The 24,362-nt window shown below is 35.0% G+C and overlaps 5 protein-coding genes across 5 annotated transcripts; 2 read left to right on the top strand and 3 right to left on the bottom strand.

Annotated features, from left to right (window-relative positions):
- Window positions 1–409: 409 nt before the first annotated feature.
- Window positions 410–1,490, bottom strand: LOC133321771 (phospholipase A1 VesT1.02-like). Its single transcript, XM_061530847.1, has 2 exons — window positions 1,448–1,490; window positions 410–1,374 (listed from the first exon to the last, which is right to left on the bottom strand). The coding sequence occupies exons 1-2, from the start codon at window positions 1,488–1,490 to the stop codon at window positions 410–412; spliced, it is 1,008 nt and encodes a 335-aa protein (XP_061386831.1).
- A 6,395-nt stretch (window positions 1,491–7,885) lies between these two features.
- LOC133321768 (phospholipase A1-like) lies at window positions 7,886–9,023 on the bottom strand. The gene is made up of 2 exons (XM_061530844.1): window positions 8,984–9,023; window positions 7,886–8,919 (listed from the first exon to the last, which is right to left on the bottom strand). Exons 1-2 carry the CDS (start codon window positions 9,021–9,023, stop codon window positions 7,886–7,888), a joined length of 1,074 nt encoding a protein of 357 aa, XP_061386828.1.
- Window positions 9,024–11,530: 2,507 nt separating this feature from the next.
- LOC133321767 (phospholipase A1-like) lies at window positions 11,531–12,656 on the bottom strand. Its single transcript, XM_061530843.1, has 2 exons — window positions 12,609–12,656; window positions 11,531–12,528 (listed from the first exon to the last, which is right to left on the bottom strand). The coding sequence occupies exons 1-2, from the start codon at window positions 12,646–12,648 to the stop codon at window positions 11,531–11,533; spliced, it is 1,038 nt and encodes a 345-aa protein (XP_061386827.1). The 5' UTR covers window positions 12,649–12,656.
- A 7,233-nt stretch (window positions 12,657–19,889) lies between these two features.
- LOC133321765 (phospholipase A1-like) lies at window positions 19,890–21,020 on the top strand. The gene is made up of 2 exons (XM_061530842.1): window positions 19,890–19,967; window positions 20,035–21,020. The coding sequence occupies exons 1-2, from the start codon at window positions 19,895–19,897 to the stop codon at window positions 21,018–21,020; spliced, it is 1,059 nt and encodes a 352-aa protein (XP_061386826.1). The 5' UTR covers window positions 19,890–19,894.
- A 2,248-nt stretch (window positions 21,021–23,268) lies between these two features.
- LOC133321764 (phospholipase A1-like) lies at window positions 23,269–24,362 on the top strand. The gene is made up of 2 exons (XM_061530841.1): window positions 23,269–23,308; window positions 23,377–24,362. The coding sequence occupies exons 1-2, from the start codon at window positions 23,269–23,271 to the stop codon at window positions 24,360–24,362; spliced, it is 1,026 nt and encodes a 341-aa protein (XP_061386825.1).

Genomic DNA, 24,362 nt, shown 5'->3' with positions numbered 1-24,362 from the left:
TGTCGCAAAATATTTATACGCTCGTCCATAAGGGTCAACGTAAAAGTTTTTATTGATGGACCATGTCCGCCACTATGTTGAAAATACGATAGAGATCGAAGAGGACTTTGGTATTTTAAAGGTTTTTTTTTCCATTTTCCAACCGAATTAAGTATTCCTAGTACTGAACCGTTATAAACATTAAGAGTTACAAAACAAATACAAGTCCATATTTTGACAAACAATTATTAAGCATTCCGAGTTCAGAATGAGTAAAATACTACTTTGCAGATCTTTCTCCATTAAGGCAAATGTTTTGAGATTGCATTTATATAAATAGCTTTCCCAATTTTTGGTATGTTAAAACCCTTGTTATTTAAACAATCAATTTTAGTGCCATCACATCTTTATTAATCATCACAAAACCAATCTATGATCCTTTACCATAGGGAGCAGCACTATTAACCGGTACATAAAAATAACCACTTACACCATAATTAGAAGGTGCACCCATACGCACCGAACTATATGTCGAACCACATTGATTGCCAACTGCCGCAGTATAGGTACCACATTTCATGCAAGGAAAATCATTTTTACGCAAAGCTTCCGAATAGTAAATATAGGAACGACTATGAGCACATGATCCCGTCAAATCGACACCGCAACCAGGTTGCGTCTTTCCTCCATTCGGGTAGAAAGCTCCTTTGCCAATGGGTTCCAAGAAACCCAAAGTACCACCATTTGTTTGAATCGATTCAACGTAACTAGCATCAGTGGTGCACAAACGAGTACTACAGTCCGAATAACTGAAAAGGGGTAAAGCAGGATCTAACCCTACAATTGTGTTGACCTTGCCTCTCTTGACAAGTTTTCCAGCATATCCCGAAACATGGGCACCCAAACTATGACCGATGAGACCAAGAGTGGAAAACGGCATGCCTCCTTTGTCGTTAAGGAAATCAATAAAATTGGCAACCAACTGACCAACATTTGGCACATCATAACGGGCACTGGCATAATTGATGGTCTGGGCGCTAGAACTCCAATCGACACAGAATACATTGTATGAACCGCTGGCTAACAGGGCTGAGCGAACATCTACATTGACATCGGACAGATAATTGTTATTCCAACCGTGAATAACAAAACGTGTTGGGTTGTTTTTGTTGAAGTTCGAAGCGGCCAAGGCATTGGCATCGTTCACAGTAATTTGTTTAGGTGTGGTGGGATTTGATTTCGTATATAAATAGAATTTCACCTGAACTGCACGAGGTTCGATGGAGGCCACTTCCATATCATACTGTTCGCGCGTCATCCATTTAAAGCCGCCATCGATTTGAGGCACCAACCAACCTTTGGTATTGGAAAAATCAAAGCTGGTGCCACCAATAGCTGTAGAGAAATAAAACACATTTCACCATCAATTCGCAACCTTCACAATTCAAATGAAATCTCTAGAACCTACCCACAGCTATGAATGTAAACAGCAATGCAATTGTCAACTTCATTTCTATAGCAATAAAATACCCAACAAAGAATACCGGCTTATATGCTCTTACCTCCAAAAATATTGTCCAGTGATAGTACAGTTGATATCATTAAAAATTATCACTTTAGATTTGGTTCGAATTATTTTAGTGCACAGTTAAAGAGTAATTCAAATGAAAATAGTTCTTTTTGTTCTTTTATCAGTTCTGAATTTGACATTCTGATTGGTTGAAATGCGTAAGCAATAAATAAATGCTCTTGATAAGTTTGTTACTTGCAATAGCGATCAAAATCTCAAGTGTCGGTGAATATTAAAAACGATTTACCGTTCATTGTTATGTCAAATAAATTAAAAAAATATATAAAAATATATTCAATCGAAAGTTATTAAATTATTTTATTGGTATATATATTATTAAGCGGACACATTAAATCTTGAAATTTTAAATAATTTTGTGTTTGCAAAATAGTCAGGCTGAATCCCAGTTTATTGTTTTTATAAAAAACTAATATTTATTAGCAGGGGCATTGTCCGTAAGGCAGGGAAGACTATAGTTTCGGATCTCGCCACTGATCCTCATCAGTTCCCTTAGTTTTTTTGTATCCCAAATAAATAATTGTATATAGATCGCCACACTACGTGTTTATTTTGCCAGCAAGTAGAAACGGCAATATGCTTGATCAGTCTAAAGTTATATCGAAGCCTAAACTGATTTGAACAACATGAGAGAATGTACACTTTGCTACGACAAAAATTTGCCTCATCGAAATAGTGGATTTAGACCCCATATATTTTTGGTCCAACTCAGTATCAAACAATTTGAATTCGATTTACAAATGTCACTCCCCTGTTTTCCCATCTAGTGAGCACGGTAACTCTCAAAGGTAGTAACTGATTTCGTCCTAACTTTGCACATCGTAATATTTCTTCCAAACTTAAATCAAGCTCGAAGATAGGGAATATCGGTTCACTCCTTATGGCACCTCCCCCACAAAATGATCAAAATTCTGCTAAAAATAATTTTCTAATATCATGAGAACGAACTATCTGATTTGAACCAAAATTTGCACCACCTATTAACATTCCCAAGTCTATTTGAACCAAACTTTGCTCCACAAAATGATCAAAATATTGCTGAACATTAAGTTTATTGAACTAAACCACTATACGATTTTAACCAAACGACTTTGGGCCAGGAAAGTGAAAATTATTACCAATTTTAAGATAATCATAAATATTTGGTATGCTAAACTCAGTAGTGCCAGAGAATATTTTAATGGCTGTAGCTTCAAACACGGACACTCCATTATTTGGCACTTTTGGGATTTTGATCACAAGCTTCAACCAAATCGGCTATATTTCAAATTTAATCAAGCTATCCTTATAAAACATAAGCCAACTATTTCATTTCATTTTGATATTAAGATATGAAATATTTAATTATACCCTACACAGCTATGTTGTCAGGGTATTATAGTTCTGTGCAGCCCCAAGAATTTGTAACGCCGAGAAATATTAGTCCTAGACAAACAAATGTTTAGGGGATGAAATGACCAACAACTTTATTTTTTCTGTTTTTCTAATGCTCTATAGGCCACAGTTATGACCCGAACACACCGAAATTTCACACCAGGAAGAGAATCTGGCCAAAGAGTAAGCATGGATGTTTTAATGTCGATCGGTCGATATTTAGTCGGTGCGGCGAACGATTAAAATACGCTCTTACGAATGCTTACATCGAGAATTCGATTGTTTTCAATTTATCGCGAATTATAAAGTTATAAAGAATGAACAAGCATTTGTAATCTCTCACGAATATTCACATTGTACGAAAAATTTACGTACGATAAACCTTCACTGCAAGCGTCGTCGGTTCGATCATTCGCGAAGATTCATTGCTGAAGAACGTTCTTTCGAAAAACTCAAAAAACAAAAATATCGTAACAAAAGTAAACACACATAGCGAAAGAATGTATATAGAAGAGAAAGTATTGGGCATGTGTGGAACGTTTGTTGTTTTGACCATCGCGAAGGGAATGTTCGTTTTCATTGGTGAGCGAATGTCAGAAAGAATTTCAATCACCAACGCCACGAACGATCGTTTCTGTGCGTTCTCACTCGATTGTTATGTGCGTGCGAACATTAGTTTGGCGAATGCTCGTTTTGTAAAGATTTTATTGCCATAAATTCTGGGACGTATATATTTACTCCTGAAGGACATGGACCAATTATATTGTTGCATGCACTCGGATGTGGAACTTATACGTAAATATTTAAAGGTGGCTATATGATATTGTTTAGTTTTACTATTACCCCACTAAAGGTCGGAAATGTCGCGCTGATCGCTTTGACATTTCACATGAACTTCCTGTTATGGTCATGGACAACGGCTACAATTTTTGGTGATCTTCAGATGATATTTATGGAGTGCAATAAACTTAAAACTTTATTTTTCAAGATTTTCTAGTCGCACTAGTGACCATTATTATATGCAGAACATAACATATTTTACACGGTGAAGGGAATCTGACCAACTACTTAGAACGGCTTATAATACTCCACTAATATTATATTTAAAGTGTTATCCGAAATGTATGTATATATAATATAGAGTAGTTTCTAAGTTTTATTTTAAAGATGTATACTTCCAAATCTGTAGATTTTCCTGCCCTTGACACAGAACTTCATCAAAGAATTAATAAATTACTTAGAGATACTATAAATAACTACTACTACTACACAAACATAATCAGATATGTTTTTGTCTAACTTACTAATGACACGACTTCCGTGGCGACATAAAGTCTTATCGATGCTATCGTCAATTTGGATTAGTGACACGGAAAACAACAACATCTAAATCTATCGGAAACATACGGTAGTTATTTACTCTGAAATAAAATTCCAACAAACTATTTTATAATTGCAGTGCAAGCGATGTAACCGATAGCAAACTAAAGTTATTTTCTTTGGTATGTGATTTTATTGTCGATTTATTGGTAAATCTTATCTTCTTCTTTAACACCATGTCACTTCATTAAAACGACAACAACATAAAGGAATTGTGATTTGTATTAAGTCTATACGATATTTTCTACATGTCTTTTTTATGTGGTGGCAATAACAATTGGATTATATTGTTATTGTACCTTCTCGTACACGTTTACATGTCTATGATTGATATAGTCCGGCTTGTCCAAGGTCAGTTATAATACATTTACCCTCATATTCTTATCAAATTATCACAAGTTCATGGGATCGATATAACATTCATTGATACCGCAATCCGATTATATTAGTTGCTGTCCGGAAAATTGAAAGAAATTTTCTGTTCAAAGAATTTGTTGTTAATACGAGACAGTGTCACCATAAACCATACATAAATATGCAAGTCATCAGATTTGCTGTAAGATAAAAATATGCGTTTTTCGAACTCGAACGAATTTCAATACTGATTGTTAGGCCAAATCATAAAAATTTAATATTGGTTGAAAAAAAAAAAATATTTTAGAATCCAAACTGCAATGAATTCGAAGAGGCTTATACTATACTATTTCTTATTTAAGTGTAACTAATGATAAATTTTAATTGAATAGGAATTTATACCGAACCACATGCACACATACAAATAACAATATTATAATCAAATTGAAAATGCAACTAATTGGCATAAATCAGAATACTCGCAGTATTGAATGCTATATGCAATCAATAAAATTTTGTATAAGGAACTACTTGGACATTAAGCTACTTTTGCGAAAAATGTATTCATTTTATATTCTTAAATTTAGCAGAGTAGTTCGGAAACCTTATAAAATATATATTTGTCAATTTAGCAGTGTTCGTCTGTCAATACTCAGTACTTTGGGCACGTTTTTCAGCTGAATTGGCTGTAATTTGGTACAACGAAAATTAGCAAACTTTCTGCCAAAATGACTATTATATTGTATTCTTTTATTAGGTAGAAAATTCTTCTACCAAAAATTATTAATATTGATCCAAGTTTCAGGGTATGTCTTTTATAACAGTACCCTTCATTATAATTCCTTCACTGGTATTTCGTTTGTTCTAGCATAAGAATATACAAGTTAGATAGATTTTAGGTGGCCATGTTATGGTTCGGCCGAAATTAACAACGTCTTGCCGTGAGATAGAGACATTCTTTAGAATTTCTTGAACAATTTCGTCAAACAAATAAAAAAGTGTCAGTGGGTGTTGTCGGCCGATATATATCATCAGCATATAGTGTGCGGAGGTCTCATTGGTAGTGTCGAGAATGTGCATGTTTTATTAAATTTAAAATTTCAAAATTGTGACAGTTTGTGGAAGATGAAATATATAGCCGATAATTATATTTATATCCTTCACCACTCTGTGGTACAGGGTATTATGTCTTTGTGCATATGTTTGTAACAGGCAAAAGGAAACGAAATAGACACATGGAATAGTGTGTGTCAAGTTTCCAAAAAATCGGGTCAGATTTAGATATAGCTGCCATATATATTTTCGTCCGATTTAATGTAAATTGTACACTAAAGACTCAAAGTTTGGCTGACCGGCACACAATTTTGTACAATGTACTGAAGTTACTATAACCTTTCGTGTGTCAAGTTTTCTTGAAATCGGTTCAGATCTACATATAGCTCCTATATATACTTTCGTCCGATTTTAAGTAAATGTTGCACTAAAAACCCATAGCAAGACCGATTGACACAACGTACTAAAATTAGTATAAATTAATCTCTGGCAAGTTTCCTTGAAATCGGTTCAGATTTAGATATAACATAACTTCCATACATAATTTCGACCTATTCATGCTTATTGTACACCAAATAATCAATGGGTGCCTGATTGATATGAATTACATTTGAAACAGTGAAACATACCAAATAGCGTGTGTAAATTTTACTTTAAATCTATTTACAAAAATTAGAATAGGTTGCAGAATGGCATGTGTTGGTATTGATCTAAATCGGTTTACTTAGAGATAAAGGTCGCATATTTAAGTATGTTCAATTTCATGTCAATTGACACAATACAATATACTGGTTTTCTTACAATCCCACTGGTTTTTTTATCGAAGAGTTGACCATGAATGGGTTAACCATTAAAACTCAGATTTGACAATCAAAACCGACTTTATGCTTATAGGTCCATGTTTATACATTTTTTTCCTATCCCATTAAGGTAATATGATAGTTCAAGTCATATTTCATTTTTAAATATGACTATAAAAAGATAGTTCGGGTTTTAAAATAATAGAAATCCTCTTCATAGAATATCCCTTGTATTAAGAGTACGGGGTTCATGGCTTACGTTCCAACTGAAATGGCTATAATTTGGCATTCTGTGTCCCTTATGAGTAAAGGGACGAATAGGGCTAGTGGCTTCTGTAAAAGGATCGTGTGTAAAAAGTATCAAATGTTACTAAATCAAGTGAAAGTTCGTATTTTAAGATTACGAAGTCTATTGAATGCATAGAGCTGAAGAACCTGGGGTCTTTGGAAATTCATAATATAATTCAACAAAAATCATAAATATAATCAACCTGATTTTCGAAATTTGTATTGGACGTGGCAATGAAATTGATTGATAGATTGATAATTATTTATTTTAATGGGTACTGTTTATATCTTTTTCAAAAGGATCGTGTGTAAAAAGTATCAAATGTTACTAAATTTCAAGTTATTTAGAAAGTTTTTGTATTTTTATAGATGTTTCTGCAATATTTCATTCCATTTCGAGTATTTCGTGATAAAACTTTTTAAATTTGTAAGACAATATTATTAAAAAATGGTTAACTACGATGTGTATTATTATAAAAATATTTAAAAATATAATTTTTTACAACAAAAATCATAAATATAATCAACCTGATTTTCGAAATTTGTATTGGACGTGGCAATGAAATTGATTGATAGATTGATAATTATTTATTTTAATGGGTACTGTTTATATCTTTTTCAGAAAGTACCACATAAGCTTCTGCGGACACTTACTAAACACTTTTGATGTTTTCAAAAAGTTTTTGAAATTTTAGTTTTGTTCGCGGCCGAAAACAAAACAAATACAAATTAAAATCTGACACACTATTTTCATAAATAACAATGCCACAAAATGGTGATTTCAAAAATTTTGTAGAAATAAATCATCTACTAAAATTTAATATATATATATATAAAGCAAATATTAATAAGTAGTTTTGAAGTGCTATTAATTTGCACTCTACTGTATACTGAAATGTGCATCCGAGGAACTTCTTCACTACCATTCAAGGTTTTTGCAAAAATCATATGGGAGATTATAGATAACATTAACCTGACTATGGATTGCCAATATATTTGAATTTTCATAAAAATATAAATACGTACTACAAATAAAAAATAAAAACATTACTAATAATATTTTAAAGTTTCACACCACCTCTGAACAGTTACATTGTTTATAAGCCGCATCTGTTGAATCGAGTATGCCATATGGTGAATTATTTCGAAGCGGAACATAATACACTCCACTAGCCTCTTCGCCGGGTAAAACAGCGCCCATTCGAATCGCCGACAAATCATCGCCACAATGTTTACTCACAGCTTCCTGATAATTTCCACACGCTATACTACCGAAATTATCAAATTGTAAAGCTTCGGCATAATAAATTACCGAATGGTCGTGGGAACAAAACCCTTGAATTTCATTGTTGCAACCGGGTTGATTATTTCCACCATTTGGATAGAAATCACCATGACCAATGGGTCTTTCGAATCCCAACAAACCCGCATCGGTATGAATAACTTGGACATATTCGGCATCCGTAGATGACAAACGGGTTTGTGGTATGTCATAACTGTAAAGCGGCAGTGCAGCATCCATGGCAATAATTTTTGATAGTTTGCCATTCTGAATATTCTTGCCGGCGAAACCAGCAACATGGGCACCTAAGCTATGACCGGTGACTACCAAATCTCGTAATGACATCTGGAAGTTAGTCTTAAGAAAATCAATCATTTTGGCAATTTGTCTGCCCGCTATAGGTACTGCAGCAACTGATGAGGCATAATCCCACGAACGGGCCCGAGGCCAATCAACCATAATGACATTACAATCAAACGTTCTCAGGGCGGATAAAGCCACACTCCGAAGTGTATTTGTTTGATAACTTTGGGTCCAACCGTGTATAATTATGTAAGTGGGTTTATTTCCATTAAAATTGGAATTCTCTATTGAATCCACATTGGATGATATGATGTTGCCAAAAGTGGGATTTATCCGAGTGTACAAGTGAAATGTTATAGGTGAAGTAAGCATTTCAATATCCTCTGTTATATTCGTAAAGTCGATATTCCTTTCGGTTATATTATTATCCATCCAGTAAAATACGCCATCCCCGTGGGGAATATACCAACCATTTTCACCATGAACTTGTGATTCGTTGTTGTCAAATGGCTGATTGGCTGAAACTAAGAGACAATGACTTTTATTTTTGTCCTATTTTGGGTTACAAATTCTTATTCTTACCGGTTAAAATGCCAACTGCAAGTAATCCAAAGGCTATCATATTTGACTACAATACACTTGAGTTTATTCGCTGAGTTTTTATAGTACTTTGTTTACATTGGTTTTGGATTTGCATACAATAAGCGAATATCAAACGAAATTCAAATTAACCGAATTAGCCTAAATGCAAAACGAAAGAAGAACCTTGACAATTAAAGTCATGTATTCTATATGTTACAGCCGTTTGCAGGAGAAACTAGTTAAGTTGCATATACAAAGTTAAAAATGGTGCATACTAAAACGGAGTTATACATAATTTTACTGTAAGGCTAACATTTTAAAATTCAGTGCGTAAATTTTGAAATATATCATTTCAAGATTAAAGCGAGGGCTATATTTATTTCGGTCCTAATGATGACATGGTTGTAACAGGCAAAAGGAAACGAGATAGACACACGTATTAGATTTAGATATAGCTCCCATACGAGTATATATTTTCGTCCGATTTAATGTAAATGGTACACCAAAGTCCCTATATATCTTTCGATTTGCACGAAATTTGGCACAGTGTATTGAATTAAGCCCAGAATGATGTGTGTTAAGTGTCGTGAAAATCAGTTCAGATTTAGATATAGCTCCTTTATATACTTTCTTCCGATTTTACGTAAATGGTGTACTAAAGTCTCTGTATATATGTATATTTGGCATAGCGTACTTGATTATGTTTAAGATGACATATTTTAGAAATAGATGGCAGATACTTCATTTTAATTTTATAAATGAGAGCCAGATAAAGTAGAAGACGTATGGTCACCTTATTTAGACCTTTTCATGTACCCAACCAATTTTCTGATAATCGTTGAATACGATTTTTTCTGGTGACAAGCCACGACGATACAGCCACACATAGGCAATGTTTGAGCCGATGTGTGAGAGCTCGTATTGCCTCCTGTTTGTTGTTCATACTATTTCAGAGACTTCAGCAAACACTTTGTGGTATACTACTTATAATTGTACCACTCAGATAGGGCAACCAATTATGTATATTTCTTCCACGAACAACTTTCATAGGATTTGACTCGCCATCAAAGACCCACATAGTCGATTGCAAGTTTGTTTCGGGCTCATACTGATAGATAGTTCATCATCTGTGAAGATATATTATGAAAGTTCTTTGACACATCGCGGTGATATTTATACCCTACACAACTATGTTGTCAGGGTATTATAGCTTTGCGCAGCCCCAAAAGTTTGTAACGCCGCGAAATATTGGTCCTAGACCCACCTTTAAGTATACCGATCGTCATATCTCGACTACCTGAGTCGATCTAGAAATGTGTGTCCGTCCGTACGTCCGTCCGTCTGTCCATTATAATTTGTAAACACGATACAGGCCACAGTTATGGACCAATCTTCACGAAATTTTGCATGTAGGATGGGTTCTGACCAATGAAGACCCCTATTGTTTTTGATAAAGATCGGTTAATATTTAGGGGATGAAATGGACCAAATACTAAATTTTTGTCGGTTTTTGGTCGCTCCAGAGGCCGCAGTTTTGATAAAGATCGGTCAATATTTAGCGGGTCAAATTGACCCTGACTTTTGTGTGAAAAATTACAATTTTTTTATTCTGGGGCGTATATACTTGCTCCTGAAGGACATATACTCGAGATGTTGATAGTATGTCCAAGATGAGTTGTTGACCTTCAAATTGATACCAATTATATGGCTGTATGTACTCCGATGCGGGAGTTATACGTAATTAATTAAAGGTGACTATGTGCATATTATTACTATTACTCCATTAGAGGACGGAAATCTCGCGCTGATCGCTTTGAAATTGTACTTGAAGGTCCGATTATGGTCAAAGACGATGCTTATAAATTTCGGTGAAGTTGAGATTTCATTCAGGGCGTACAATGAACCGAAAACTCTAGAGGCAATTATTATATACAGAACATCACATATTTTACAAGGTGAAGGGGATCTGACCAAATACTTAGAGCGGTTGTTTAGATGATGATCGGTCAATTTTCCGAGTGTCAAATCAACCAAAACCTAAAGTGACCAATTTTTTATTGTATGACGTAAAAATTCACTTCAAGAAAAAACATTTTGGAAAATATGCAAGACTTAGAAAGAGGAGTTGTTGATCTATAATCGGTAAAAAGGGTGCAAATATCACGAAATATTGCCCAGGCTTTTCGTAGTAGTTGTGTAGGTCTTCCTACCAAAGACAATCAATATTGGTAAACATTTTACGAATCCTCCAAAAATTCAGTAAAATTCAGTATTTTCCATTTTAGGTTTGAGGCAAGGCGGAAACATTTTTGCGACAGGCATTTTCGTGCATTTAACAGAGCAGACAGAAGTATCTTCAGGTTGCATAGGCAACCCCCTTAATTTCCTTAAGGACAAGTTTTACAAATAATTTCTTGGTAACAAACCCTAACAAGGGCTAAATAGCTAATTACACACTACATTAGTAACTATTATTAGGTAATTATTACCCTACAAAATAATAAGAAATACTAATAAATATCTTAAAACCTATGTTTTACATTCCTTTTATTCATTTAATACACCATAGGGGGCGGTTTTATATACAGGAACATAGAAAATACCATCTACATCGTAGATATCATAAACTGCTCCCATACGGACCGAGGAGAACTTGGCACCACAGCTATCAGCCACGGCTTGCTTATAGTCAGGGCATTCAATAGCACCGAAATCGTCTAATTCCAATGCTTCAGCATAATATTCGGTTGAACGACCGTGAGAACAGGCTCCAGTAACATCCAATACACAACCAGGTTGTTCCTTGCCGCCATTTGGATAGAAGGCACCAGCTCCGATCGGTTTAAGGAAACCCAAAGTACCACCATTGGTTTGAATAGATTCCACATAGACGCCATCGGTTGCAGACAAACGCTTCTTGGGCTTGTCATAGCTGAACAGGGGTAGGGCAGGGTCCATACCAATGATTGTGTGGATTTTGCCATTCTGAACATTTTTGCCAGCATAACCGGCAACATGGGCACCCAAACTATGACCGGCCACGGTCAAAGTCTCGAAAGGCATATTGTAGTTTTTGTTCAAGAAATCGATCATTTCGGCAACCTTTTTGCCAACCTTGGGTACAGCAATTACCGAGGTGGCATAGTCAACCGAACGAGCACGGGCCCAATCCACAACAATTACATTACAGTCGAATCTTCTTAAGGCAGCGGTACGGATTTCCTTGTTCATGCCGGAAGTATAACTTTGAGTCCAGCCATGGATAACGAAGTATGTGGGTTTTGAGGCATCAAAATTGGAGGCATTAATCGATTTGAGGGTGGCAACAATTTGTGTGCCTTTGGTGGGATTAGCTCTGGTGTAGACGTAGTACTTAACGGGGACTGTTGTTAGACCATAAGTTTCAATATTTTCCATAGCTTCTAAGTAGTTCTCAGCCTCTTCCTTGGACACCCAATCAAAGGTGCCATCAATTCGTGGCACATACCAACCATTTTCACCGTGAATTTGTCCTTCGTTGTCGTCGAAAGGTTGATTGGCAGAGACTAAAAAATTGCAAATATAAAGTATTAAAATTTTCAAACAACGGTCTATGTTTTGTATAGTTTTCAGATTTTCTTCTTACCGCTCAAACAGAAAAGGGCGAGAATCCACAAGAATTTCATTTTGCTGAATGTCATGTTCTTGGACACGCACAATGGCTATTTATACGGATTTTCCATTCTTTGGTGCACAGTTAATATGTTTTGTCAAGGAGTTTTTGATTGTGCATTTAGATTATGTAGTATCACGTCAACCTGATGGTATTGATAAGGCACCAAGACACCCAACGGTGCACAGTGTGGCGTTCCATAGCTGTATATCGGCTCAGAGCATTCAGTAAACAAAATGTATCAACTAGTCCCTTTTGCAGTATATATTTCAGAAAATTGATTTAAAATCCATGTTGCAATAGGGTGAAATTTACAGTTTTGATATAGAATCATATATGTTGATCTATAACTATAACGTTTCCCATATATTTGACCTCTTACTATTTTCACCAGCTGACTATAGATTTTGTAACACTGTGCTGCTCGTGTCATAGATTATATGTGCGATTTTATATTTATTCACTCAAAATCAAAACAATGGAATTTTCAAAAAAATCATTGTCTGATATAAGTTATAGATATAGACTACGAAAGTTCGAAACATTTGGGGTCTTCTATTAAGCTGATAAAGTGTCACATTAATAAATTATTAAAATTTTTCCTTTCATTTGTTTAACTTGCAAAGCTGAGGCAGTAAACAGCTACAAAGAATGGCATATGCAAGCTAAAATAATTAGTTTTCTTCTGTAATTTAGAAGTACATTATGTTGCATTCAGGCATACATATAGAGGAATATATGGACTTGGAAGGCATCAGAGATGATGGTACATATTATGTTTCGTATCGATATTAAGATCTGTCATATTTAGATCACATAGCATTTACTATTCTTTTAATATAAGGTAGATGTTTTATAAAAGAAGAAACCGTCTGTCTTATAGACGCCATATGCCATCAATGGTTTAAATTGAGTTCCGATTCGCTTCAAATAAAACATACACCGTTTCAAAATGTTTACCCTTTGTGAGGGAGTTACCAGCAGGAGATCGAACGTACTGGTTCTGGGTTTTGTAAAAATATTACGATGTGTTAAAATCAAATCAAAAATAATTAATATTGGATTTATACATATTTAGCATTTTGAGAATTTGTAGGGCAGGTACCAACTGGAGTGGGCCGAAGGGTCTCACTTTTAAACTTTATCCAGCCTTTGTAAAAATATTATGACAGTTGCATAAAATTGTAATTTTTTGTTCGCTTTCTATGACATTTTTAAAATATTAAATCTTTATGAAGGAGGTGCTAAGAGAAATGACCGAAAAAATCGCATCCACCCTGACAGATAGAGGGACGGACATTTGTAAATCGACTCAAAATTTTTTGAAACAGATCTGGTCCAAAGGAATATTTCGATGAGGCACATTCTTGCTGCAGGGTATACACTGCAGTAAAAATGTGTGAGGGGTCTTCAGATGCGTCAATTGTTAAATGAATAGATTTTAGTATTAAATAGCGTGAATTTGTTTAAGAGTACAAATCGAGGTTATAAATAATGCCTAAATTTCATCAAAAACTGATATAAACAAATATGTTTTCTGTAAGGATCTTCAACAGCGTAGATTTTTAAAAACTATTTATAAGGATCTTCTTAAGTTTCTACTTTTTTTAATATATTTATTAGTTTTTAAAAATTTGGATTTTTATCATTTTTAAACATGTTAAGAAAGTGATTTAATTTTTAATATTTTTATTGGTCTTTAGAGCGTAAATTTTTTAGGAAATATTTTTTAAGTGAGGATCTAAAAAATATCATCAGAAGCGTATTATATTTTTTAATCTATTTTGTTTACTAATACTAGACATGGTTTTTATATAATTTTAAAGGTCCAGCAATAGTTTGGATTTCTGAAAACCTTATATACAGCCAGCAAACACTGAGATTCTGAAATTCTTCGCAAATTTTTTTTATGTTAAACAACATAAAACGAAGTTCAGCATGACCGAACATTTTACACACTCCTCCATGAGGATGGCATTCAAAATATGTAAAATGAATAGGGGGTGGCGTAGGGGATGATAGATACCAAGCAACGGCTCTGATTGGCTTTAACGAGGCGAAGCCCGGGCTTATCTTGTTCCTCTTTCATCTCAATTGTGGACACTGACCTCCCCGTGGTGTCACCTAGGGTAGCTATTTTCATCATCCGTTTAAATAGTGAGTTGATATGTGCCGCGAGTTCGCCCATACGATCTCTATCGTGACTTCAACAGACGGAAAACAGAAAAGAGGGAAAACATAAATCAACATAAAATTTTATTTTGATCAAAAATATATATACATAGGGTCTTCGGTGAATATTTCAAGGAAACACGAATTTAATATACACTCCACCTTATGATGGACGGTATAAGAAATCTCAAGCGCTAACAGAGGCAGTGGACGAAATTACATTTTTAAGAACAATCATATAATATTTGAAAAATTACTTCTTCAAATGAATATTTTTTCTAAGAATACTTTTGCAAGACCCATCAAGGTTTTCAAAATAAATGTTATTTAAAGCCATCGGAAGCGCATTTTTTTAATACATTGTTCAAAGAACACAAAGAGAGTGATTTTTTTTAATAATTTTTCATTACCATACGAAAGTGGACATTAAAAAAATTATTAAAAAAAAAGACTTGGATTTGTTAAAAAGTATTTTTTGGACTTCAAAAAATATTTTCTCTGAGAGGGTAAATATTACGGACATTTATATTTTCCTAATCGTTAATAATGAAGCCGTTTTATACAGGAAACAAACGGCGGAATCCAAAAGCGCGGACCTTGGAAGTTGTTATATACGATTTTGGCTGCTCCCAAAATAGGATGTCCGATATTAAATAAGAATGTTATATGTATCATATCGAATAAATTTGTTCCAGGGCTATTGATAATATTTGTTCTGTGAACGGTAGTACACAGCTTTTCAGATACATATATATATATATATAGGTCCGTAAATATTATTTAGGCGGACAATGTAAGGGGAACTCATGCCAAAACGAGTAATTCCTAAAGGAATTATTGCTCCCTTATGTCTACACGGCTCATTTCTATGGACTTCATAAATAATACTTGCGCCAACCACAAATGCGTTCTCATTAGTGATAAATTTATAATCGTGTATAAATTAACTAAATTTTAACCAAATCTAAAAAAATGTCATCCTTCTTAATATATACGCATACATAATACACAATTATCATCAATGGTACAAGAACATTTGTAGAGGCTTTCTCATGTTATCTTCCTTACGTTTTTTCGCTGAAGTGAAAAACTAAGGCCTTACAACAACTCTCCAAAACATGGAATAAAAGTAAATAATATGGCGTAAAAAGTTCGTGTGTGGTTATCTTCGAATTGCCAATAAACAACAATAATATGTCAAAAGAAATTATCGATAATCTGAACACTTCAAATTGTTGTGTATAAATTAGAAAATCAAATGTTCTTGTCACACAAAGAATAGATAATAATAGATAATGCCTAAATGAAAACAGAAGCAGTGACAGTGTTAAATATTATTGTTCAATTGCCACTTAAACAAAGCTGATTAGCTAGCTGAATCTATTTTGAGCGAATGAAAAACTAATCTTAAGTCAATATCTTAAAATAACATATGTTTTCTTGTTTAGTAGTACTCAACAACTAGAAATATTTTCTAGAATGTTTATTTAAAAAAATGATTCAGATTAAATTACAACTAGAGTAACTTCGGGTAATGTGGACCAGGCGTCTAATGTGGTCCACCCCCCAGATCTAAGAAAATGCTTGAAATATGTCAATGCCGCCTTGATAAATGTTTTCATAATTAGTGAAAACAAACATCAAACTTGGTTTTTAATAAATAATTGCAATATTGAAAATTTAGTAGTAGAAAATTGTAAAAGTGTGTTTTGAAAATTTTTTAGCACAATAGTCGAACGTTTTTGCAAAATAGTCGAACACTATGTTTTTATCGAATATAAATAAGTTATGTGGTTTTCTTGTTTTCTTTAACAAAAATATACGTTTTAGCTGTAATTACAATCGGTGATTTTTAATTTTTATTAATTTTCGAAGCCGATAATTATTTTTAAACAAAAATATTCAATGTCGTGTAATGTGGACCACTATAAAAAAGTGGGACCTTTTCATGAGGACGAGTTCGAAAAATAGGCGCATTTTATATGCGAGGAGGTATTCTATCCTCTGAAAACTCGATATGCGGAATTAGAGGTGCTTCGGTTGGATAATGAAGCAAGGACCTTCAAAATACCGCAAATGGGGCGGTACCCTTATATGGGGGCTATTCCAAAACATTAACTTATATATTTTTGCATTCATTGTTACCCAAGAGTGCAATAAATTAAAATTTATCACAACCAATCCACAATCTACCTTTAACTTACTGATCCTCATTACCCACACATACTGGTCCACATTACACGCCAAGTTATTTTTATTCGCAGTTTAGAGTTTTTTGAAATACAATGCACTAACATTTTTATAGACAAATATATATAATAATCGACCTGGAATATATTTAGCCAACAAATCTACTATGTTGTGAAAACAATTTGTTTTCATTTTTTACCGTTGTTACGCCCACAATATCAAAAAAAGAAAATGGTGGTCCACATTACCCGAAGTTACTCTACTTTTTCGCAAATTTTTAAAGGATTTTATATTGGAATTAATAAAATGACGTAATGTTTTTTTATATATTTTTCCAAGGCTCTTGCCACTTCAAAATAAGTCAACTCTAAATTGATTCATAAATCGATGCTCAACGCAGAGAATCATTGAAAAGTTTCTAAAGGTCGGGTTTTGCTCAATAGGTAGACAATTTTAATTATTTTCTGGACTTTGTCATAAATGTACCAGTTGTGATGAATGGCTTAATCCATGATTTCTTTTAACTCATACCACTTACTTCAACAGACCATTCGACATTATCGCCTCTGAATGTTATACTTCATTGGCGTATGCAAAATCGGGCTTGCAACATTATAAAATCCCCACATAACAGATCTACCCGTTCTCTTGTTGGGAAACTAAATAGATTCTCCAAAACATAATCGATAAAAGCAGAATTTTTAATGAATTTGTAACGCTACGAAATATTGGTCCTGGATCCACCTCTAAATATATCCCGACTAGCTGAGTCGATCTAGATATGAGTGTCCCGCCGTCCGTCTGTTAATTATGATTTGTAAACGGGCCACAGTTATGGATCAATCGTCTCGAAATTTTGCATGTAAGATGGGTTCTGGTCAAAGAAAACCCATATTATTTTTGGTAATGATCCGTTAATATTAATTTACCAAAAACTTTAGTTTTGTCTGTTTTTTGGTCGTTCTAGAGGCCACAATTAGGCCAGGAAGGGAATCTGGCCAAAGAAAAAGCATGACTGCTATGATGTAGATCGGTAAATATTTAGCTGGTCAACTGGACGCAGACTTTTGTGCGAATACTGACAAAACTTGTATTCTGTGGCTTATATATTCTTCTAAAGGACATAGACCCGAGAAGGAGTGTTTGGCCTTTAAATTGATACCAATTATATTGTTGTATGGACTCCGATGTGGGAGTTATACGTAAATATTTAAAGGTGGTTATGTGTTATGATACTGTTTTAGTTTTACTATTGTCCCACAAGAGGGCGCTGATCGCTTTGAAATTTTACTTTAAGTTCCGGTTATGGTCAAGGATGATGCCTACAAGTTCCTTTGATGTTGAGATGAGATGATATTTAAACAATGAGCCGAAAACTTTAATTTTTGCCTGATTTTATAGTTGCACTAGAAGCTATTTTTATGTGGTGACCAGAATCTGACCAAATACTTAGAACGGCGGCTTAGATGATGATCTCTTAATATTCCGAGGGTCAAAAGTGACCAAATTTATATTTATAGCGTAAATATTCACCTCGGGAAAACTAGATTTGAAAAATCTACCAGGGTTAGAAAGTGGAGATGTTGACCTATAATCGGTCAAGATCGTGTGAATATTGCCAGGCTCAGAATATAGAACCGCATAAAGATAGATTTTCTGGGTATCATATGGTCGGCCCCGTCCGACTATACTGTCCCGCTGACTGGTTTATTTACAATATATTATATGATGGATATCATTATAAACCCTATCATATCCAAAGTATTAGGACCCGACATAAATATATAACTCTTTCAAATTGTATGAAATCGAAGTTAAAAGGTTGACATGAGTATTTGAAGTTTTTCCTAAAGCCAGGTTCAATACTCCTCCGAACGATCAATCGCAGATGCCAATCAATAACACATATTCCCAAAATATACATAAGTAGCATTGTAATATACAGAGCCACAAAATATTTAGGATGGTAGTCTAGATCAAGTTTGAAATGGGTCCTATTTTCAAGCTTGATCTAGACTTGGTAATGGATCGTCCGTTTGCATGGTATTATAAAAATAATGTTTAGCAAAATGTTGGCCATTGTGCGTGGTGGTGCCAGAAGTAGTGGGACGATATTATCTTCGAACTTAAACTACGTTTGGAAGAAATATTACGATGTCCATTTGAGAGTTATCGTACGCCGTCTACGGATAGGCATTTGTAAATAAAATCCAAATTGTCTGAAATGTGGATTTGGTCCAAAGAATAAAGGGATCTAAAGCAATATTTGGATAAGGTAAATTTTTGCCCTGTATATATCCTCATTAGCCATAAGGCTGAGGGTATACATATACAACACAAAATATGCAGCCACAATGTTCTCCACATGAGTGGTCCAAAAGTGAGTGGTCCAAATAAGGTTCCTACTGACAATACTGAGTAATAGTGTTCAAATACCGATCACAAACTATGACAATATATTGGTTGAAAAGTTTCTGAGCTTAGAATTCTATAAGAACAAGGTCAAGATTAAAAAGTCGCTGGCTGAACTTGGTGATCTATGGATATTTTTATAGGTTTCTTTTGGCATGCTAATTTATATTATACACAGTGAATTAATATTCAGATATTCTTTTAAATAGTGATCCTTTTTTAGATAATTGTTAAGATACTTAGAATGATATCAGCTTTTTTGTTCCGAAGATTTGCTTTACCATGACAACCATAAAAACTGCTACATCTTTCCCAACAAAACCTAGAACAATCCAGTTCCACACCTGCAATTGATTAACCCATGCAAATTTCCAAAGTCCAAGTGACTACAAAGAATGTGATAAAAAAACTAAATGATTTAGTTATCTGCTGCACTGATAATCACTTTCTGATAGGGTTAAAAGCGTAAAGTATAAAAGGAAAGAATGCCCATCTGTGCGATATTATTTCGTTTAAACATGAAATATTTCGTTGTATTCGCTTTTTGTGTTGCTGCTGGTAAGAGAAATTATAAAACTCATTTCACTCAACAGAACTGTCTAGAATAAATGTTACTTTACACTAGCTTGTGCCTCAGTTATCCCTGAGGAGGATCGTGTCAACGGTGAAAACGGTTGGTATGTTCCCCAGGCCGATGGATCTTTGGAATGGGTGGACCTCGATGATGCCGAATCTTACTTAAGTCATGCTCAACAGTTCGAGGGTCGTTTGTCCACAAATCCTGTTAACTATTATCTGTACACCAAGTCCAATCCAAGCACTGGTCACGAAATTACCGCAACTACCAAATCCATCGATGCTTCTCCATTCAATGCCAAGAACCCCACCAGAATCACAATTCACGGTTGGACTTCCAGCAAGGATGATTATGTCAACTCCGGTATTCGCAAAGCCTTTTTGAGCAAGGGTGACTACAATCTCATTACCGTTGATTGGGGTCGTGCCCGTTCCGTTGATTACGCCTCATCCGTCTTGGCTGTCCCCGGTGTTGGCGAGAAAATTGCCAGCTTGGTCAATTTCTTGGTTAAAAATTATGGCATGAAATTGGAAGATTTGGAAATCATTGGCCACAGCTTGGGTGCCCATGTTGCTGGTTTCACTGGCAAGAATATTGTCGGTGGCCAGGCTCATGCTATTATCGGTTTGGACCCTGCTCTCCCCTTGTACAGTTATGATAAACCCAGCAAGCGTTTGTCCAGCACTGATGCCTACTATGTTGAATCCATTCAAACTAACGGTGGTACTTTGGGTTTCTTGAAACCCATTGGCAAGGGTGCTTTCTATCCCAATGGTGGTAAGACACAACCCGGATGTGGAATTGATCTTACTGGTAGCTGTTCTCACAGTCGGGCTGTTTCCTACTATGTTGAAGCCATTGAAAGGGACGATTTCGCAACCATGAAATGTCAAAACTACGAAGATGCCGTCGCCAAGAGCTGTGGTTCCACCTATAGCTCTGTTCGCATGGGTGCCGATAAAAATGCCTATATGGTTGCTGGTGATTTTTATGTACCAGTTAATAGCCAATATCCCTATGGTGTTTTGGGTTAAATCGATCTGAATGATGTTTTGTGAAAAATAAATTGTTTAATTAAAAATTGGTGGGAATTTAATATATTGAACTTGGTATTAAGGCTGAGAATCGAATTGGGGTCAAATGTCATATTACAAGTAAATTTAAAATTGTGTCGCATTGACCTAGTACATTGCCAGAGCATCCCTCAATTCCAAGAGAAAATATAAATTAAAAATAATTTCAAGGCGTATTTTGTGAATAGTTGTTTGAAAAGGCAAAGTTTGAGCAAAGTGTACAATTGGGTGAAGCAGACAGTTTCTACACTTCCTTGCCACTCATGAACTTTGAAGCAAAAATTTGCATAAAATTGTATCAAGTTTGCTGGCAGGTCAAGGGTGAGGGTGGGTGAGGATCACTCTTAGTCCGACGCGTCGCGACGGTGTCAGGCTGATTTTTTAGAAATTCATACTAGAACGGCACGAAAAGTGCTAAAAAGTACTAAATGTGGTACCATTTGTATTTGGCGAAAATTTAGAATGAGGATTACACATGAAATGTAGGATAGATGTTCTAAAGGTTTTTTTTGGAAATTCGAACTATATGTAACTAAAAAGTACTAAATTTTGTACTTTTTTCTAGCAAATGAGCGGATAGTGCTAAAAACCTGAAATTTGGAATGCGAATGAATGTTGAGAATGTTGCTCGGTATAAGAAGGTGGTTTTGGACATGTGTACGCATGTATACGAAAAATAGTAAGCAGTACTAAATTTAGTACAAATTGAATTGTGGATAAACCGATAGAGCTTGAATTCTGAAATTTGGAGTCAGGGTCACTGTTGGGGTGTGGGATTAGTACAATTTATGTTTAGGGTAAACCAATAGAGCTGGAATTCTGAAAATATGAAAAAAGATTTCTATTGGATTGTATTTTGTAGGTAGTAATGGAAATTTGTATTGATGCGTACTAAATATAATAATATTCGAAATTATTTGATCCCATAGAGCTGGAATCATAAAACTTGGAATTAAGAGAACTATTGAAGAACGGGATTTGGATGTATAGTACCAAATGTATAGAACCAAATTTGATACGATTTCGATTTGGAGAACCGGTCGGGCTGGAATCCTGAAATTGGGAAATATGATTTCTATTGGAAAGTTTCAACTAATTGGTACTATATTTGGTAAAATTTGGGTAAAACAATAGACTTCGAATTATTAAACTTGGAATTAGTTTTGGAAATAAGTAATACAAAAGAACGATAGGTAATACTGGTACCAAATTTAGTAAACATATAGATTTCTGCTGCGGTCAGAATTGACATGTAGTGTTGAGATATGGAGGTAGTTTTGGAAATTTGTACTATAAGAGACAAAAGGAACTAAATGGCCACTACCTGATATTCAAAATCTCAGGCTGTTGAACGTGCTTAACAGTACTCATTCAGCTGACCAGCTTCCGAGATAGTTTCGGACTCCATTTACTCAGTGGACTCCATTTACTCCAATGTGATATCTTCGTGAAGATAGAAAAATTAAAATCATAAAAGCGCACATTAATAAAAATCGAAATTTGAATGGAGAGAAGTAGCTATGCTAACCGAAACAAACGGGTTTTTACGGCAATTATAAGAATGCATAACCATTTGTATCTTACAATTTATTCTTAATTATGAAAATCCAAAGTATCAACCCTTACACTTACTAAATATTGAAGCGTATAAGTCACAATTTTAATAAATTATTAATGATAATGGTTGGTTAAAAAACTATCACTCATTCAGGGAAGGGATGAAAAGTAGGCATTCTTAGAATATTATTTATAAGTATGTCCATTTATCATATATGACCTACTTATGGCTTGGCATATATTTAAGTACTCGAAATGTGTATTTTCTTGTATGTAATTAGTTATGGAACTTTACTATTGTAATGTGTAAATAATGTGGTTCTAGTTAATTTTCTATGTACATACAAATAAGGCGAGTTTGAAAAGGATAACACCATTATATGATAATTAATGCTATGGAATATTTGCAGGTTTATTGGTGATAAGAAGTATGTTTGTGTTTAAAAACATTCATTTTTAAATCGATAAAGAAAGAACTAGTCAAAGCATTTTTTTTTAAATACGCGACTAAAAATTGCATACCATCAAGCCGATAAAGTCAATTGTAGATTTCATATCTGTCGATGCAATGAAATAGATAGAACTGAAATAGAGATAGGACAGTGTATATAAGGGACTGGCATACAATTATCTAATAATATTTCGTTTAACCATGAAATACTTCGTACTACTCGCATTTTGTGTAGCGGCCGGTAAGTACTGTGTTTTATTGTTTTCTTAAAATTCTGTCCAACGTATTCCAAATAATCCTTCATTTCAGCTTGTGCCTCAGTCATCCCAGAGGAGGAACGTGTCAACGGTGAAAACGGTTGGTATGTACCCCAAACCGATGGATCCTTCGAATGGGTCGATATTGATGAAGCCGAAGCCTATTTGGATCAAGCCCAAAAGTTAGAAGGCCGCTTGTTAAGCAATCGTGTTTACTTCTACTTGTATACCAAGTCGAATCCTAATACTGCCCATGAAATTGAACCCACCACCAAGTCTATTGATGCCTCCCCCTTCAATCCAAAACACCCCACCAGAATCACCATCCATGGTTGGAATTCCAATAGCAATGACTATGTAAACTCTGGTATTCGCAAGGCCTATTTGAGCAAGGGTGAATACAACATGATCGCCATTGACTGGACTCGTGCTCGTTCCATCGATTACGCTACTTCGGTTATGGGTGTTCCTGGAGCTGGTGAGAAAATTGCCGCTATGGTCGATTTTTTGGTTAGCAATTATGGCATGAAATTGGAAGATTTGGAAATCATCGGTCACAGCTTGGGTGCTCATGTTGCCGGTTTCACTGGCAAGAACATTTCTACTGGTAAAGCTCATGCCATTATCGGTTTGGACCCTGCCCTACCCTTGTTCAGCTACGACAAACCCGATAAGCGTTTGTCCAGCACTGATGCCTACTATGTTGAATCGATTCAAACCAACGGTGGTACTTTGGGTTTCTTGAAACCCATTGGTAAGGGTGCTTTCTATCCCAATGGTGGTAAGACCCAGCCAGGTTGTGGAGTTGATCTTACTGGTGGCTGTTCCCATGGTCGCTCTGTCATCTACTACGTTGAAGCTCTTGAAAAGGACGATTTTGCCACAATCAAATGTGAAAATTACGAAGATGCCGTTGCCAAAAGCTGTGGCTCCACCTATAGCTCCGTTCGTATGGGTGCCACGAAAAATGCTTACATGGTTGCTGGTGATTTCTATGTACCTGTGCACAGTGAATATCCATTTGGTGTTTTGGGTTAA

The sequence above is a fragment of the Musca vetustissima genome, unplaced genomic scaffold (genome assembly GCF_032173495.1).
Source record: "Musca vetustissima isolate MV318-11 ecotype Yass unplaced genomic scaffold, APGP_CSIRO_Mvet_v1 utg489, whole genome shotgun sequence".
Classification (NCBI taxonomy): domain Eukaryota; kingdom Metazoa; phylum Arthropoda; class Insecta; order Diptera; family Muscidae; genus Musca; species Musca vetustissima.
Note: the sequence above shows the minus strand (reverse complement) of the source record. Positions and strands in the feature narration are given on the sequence as shown.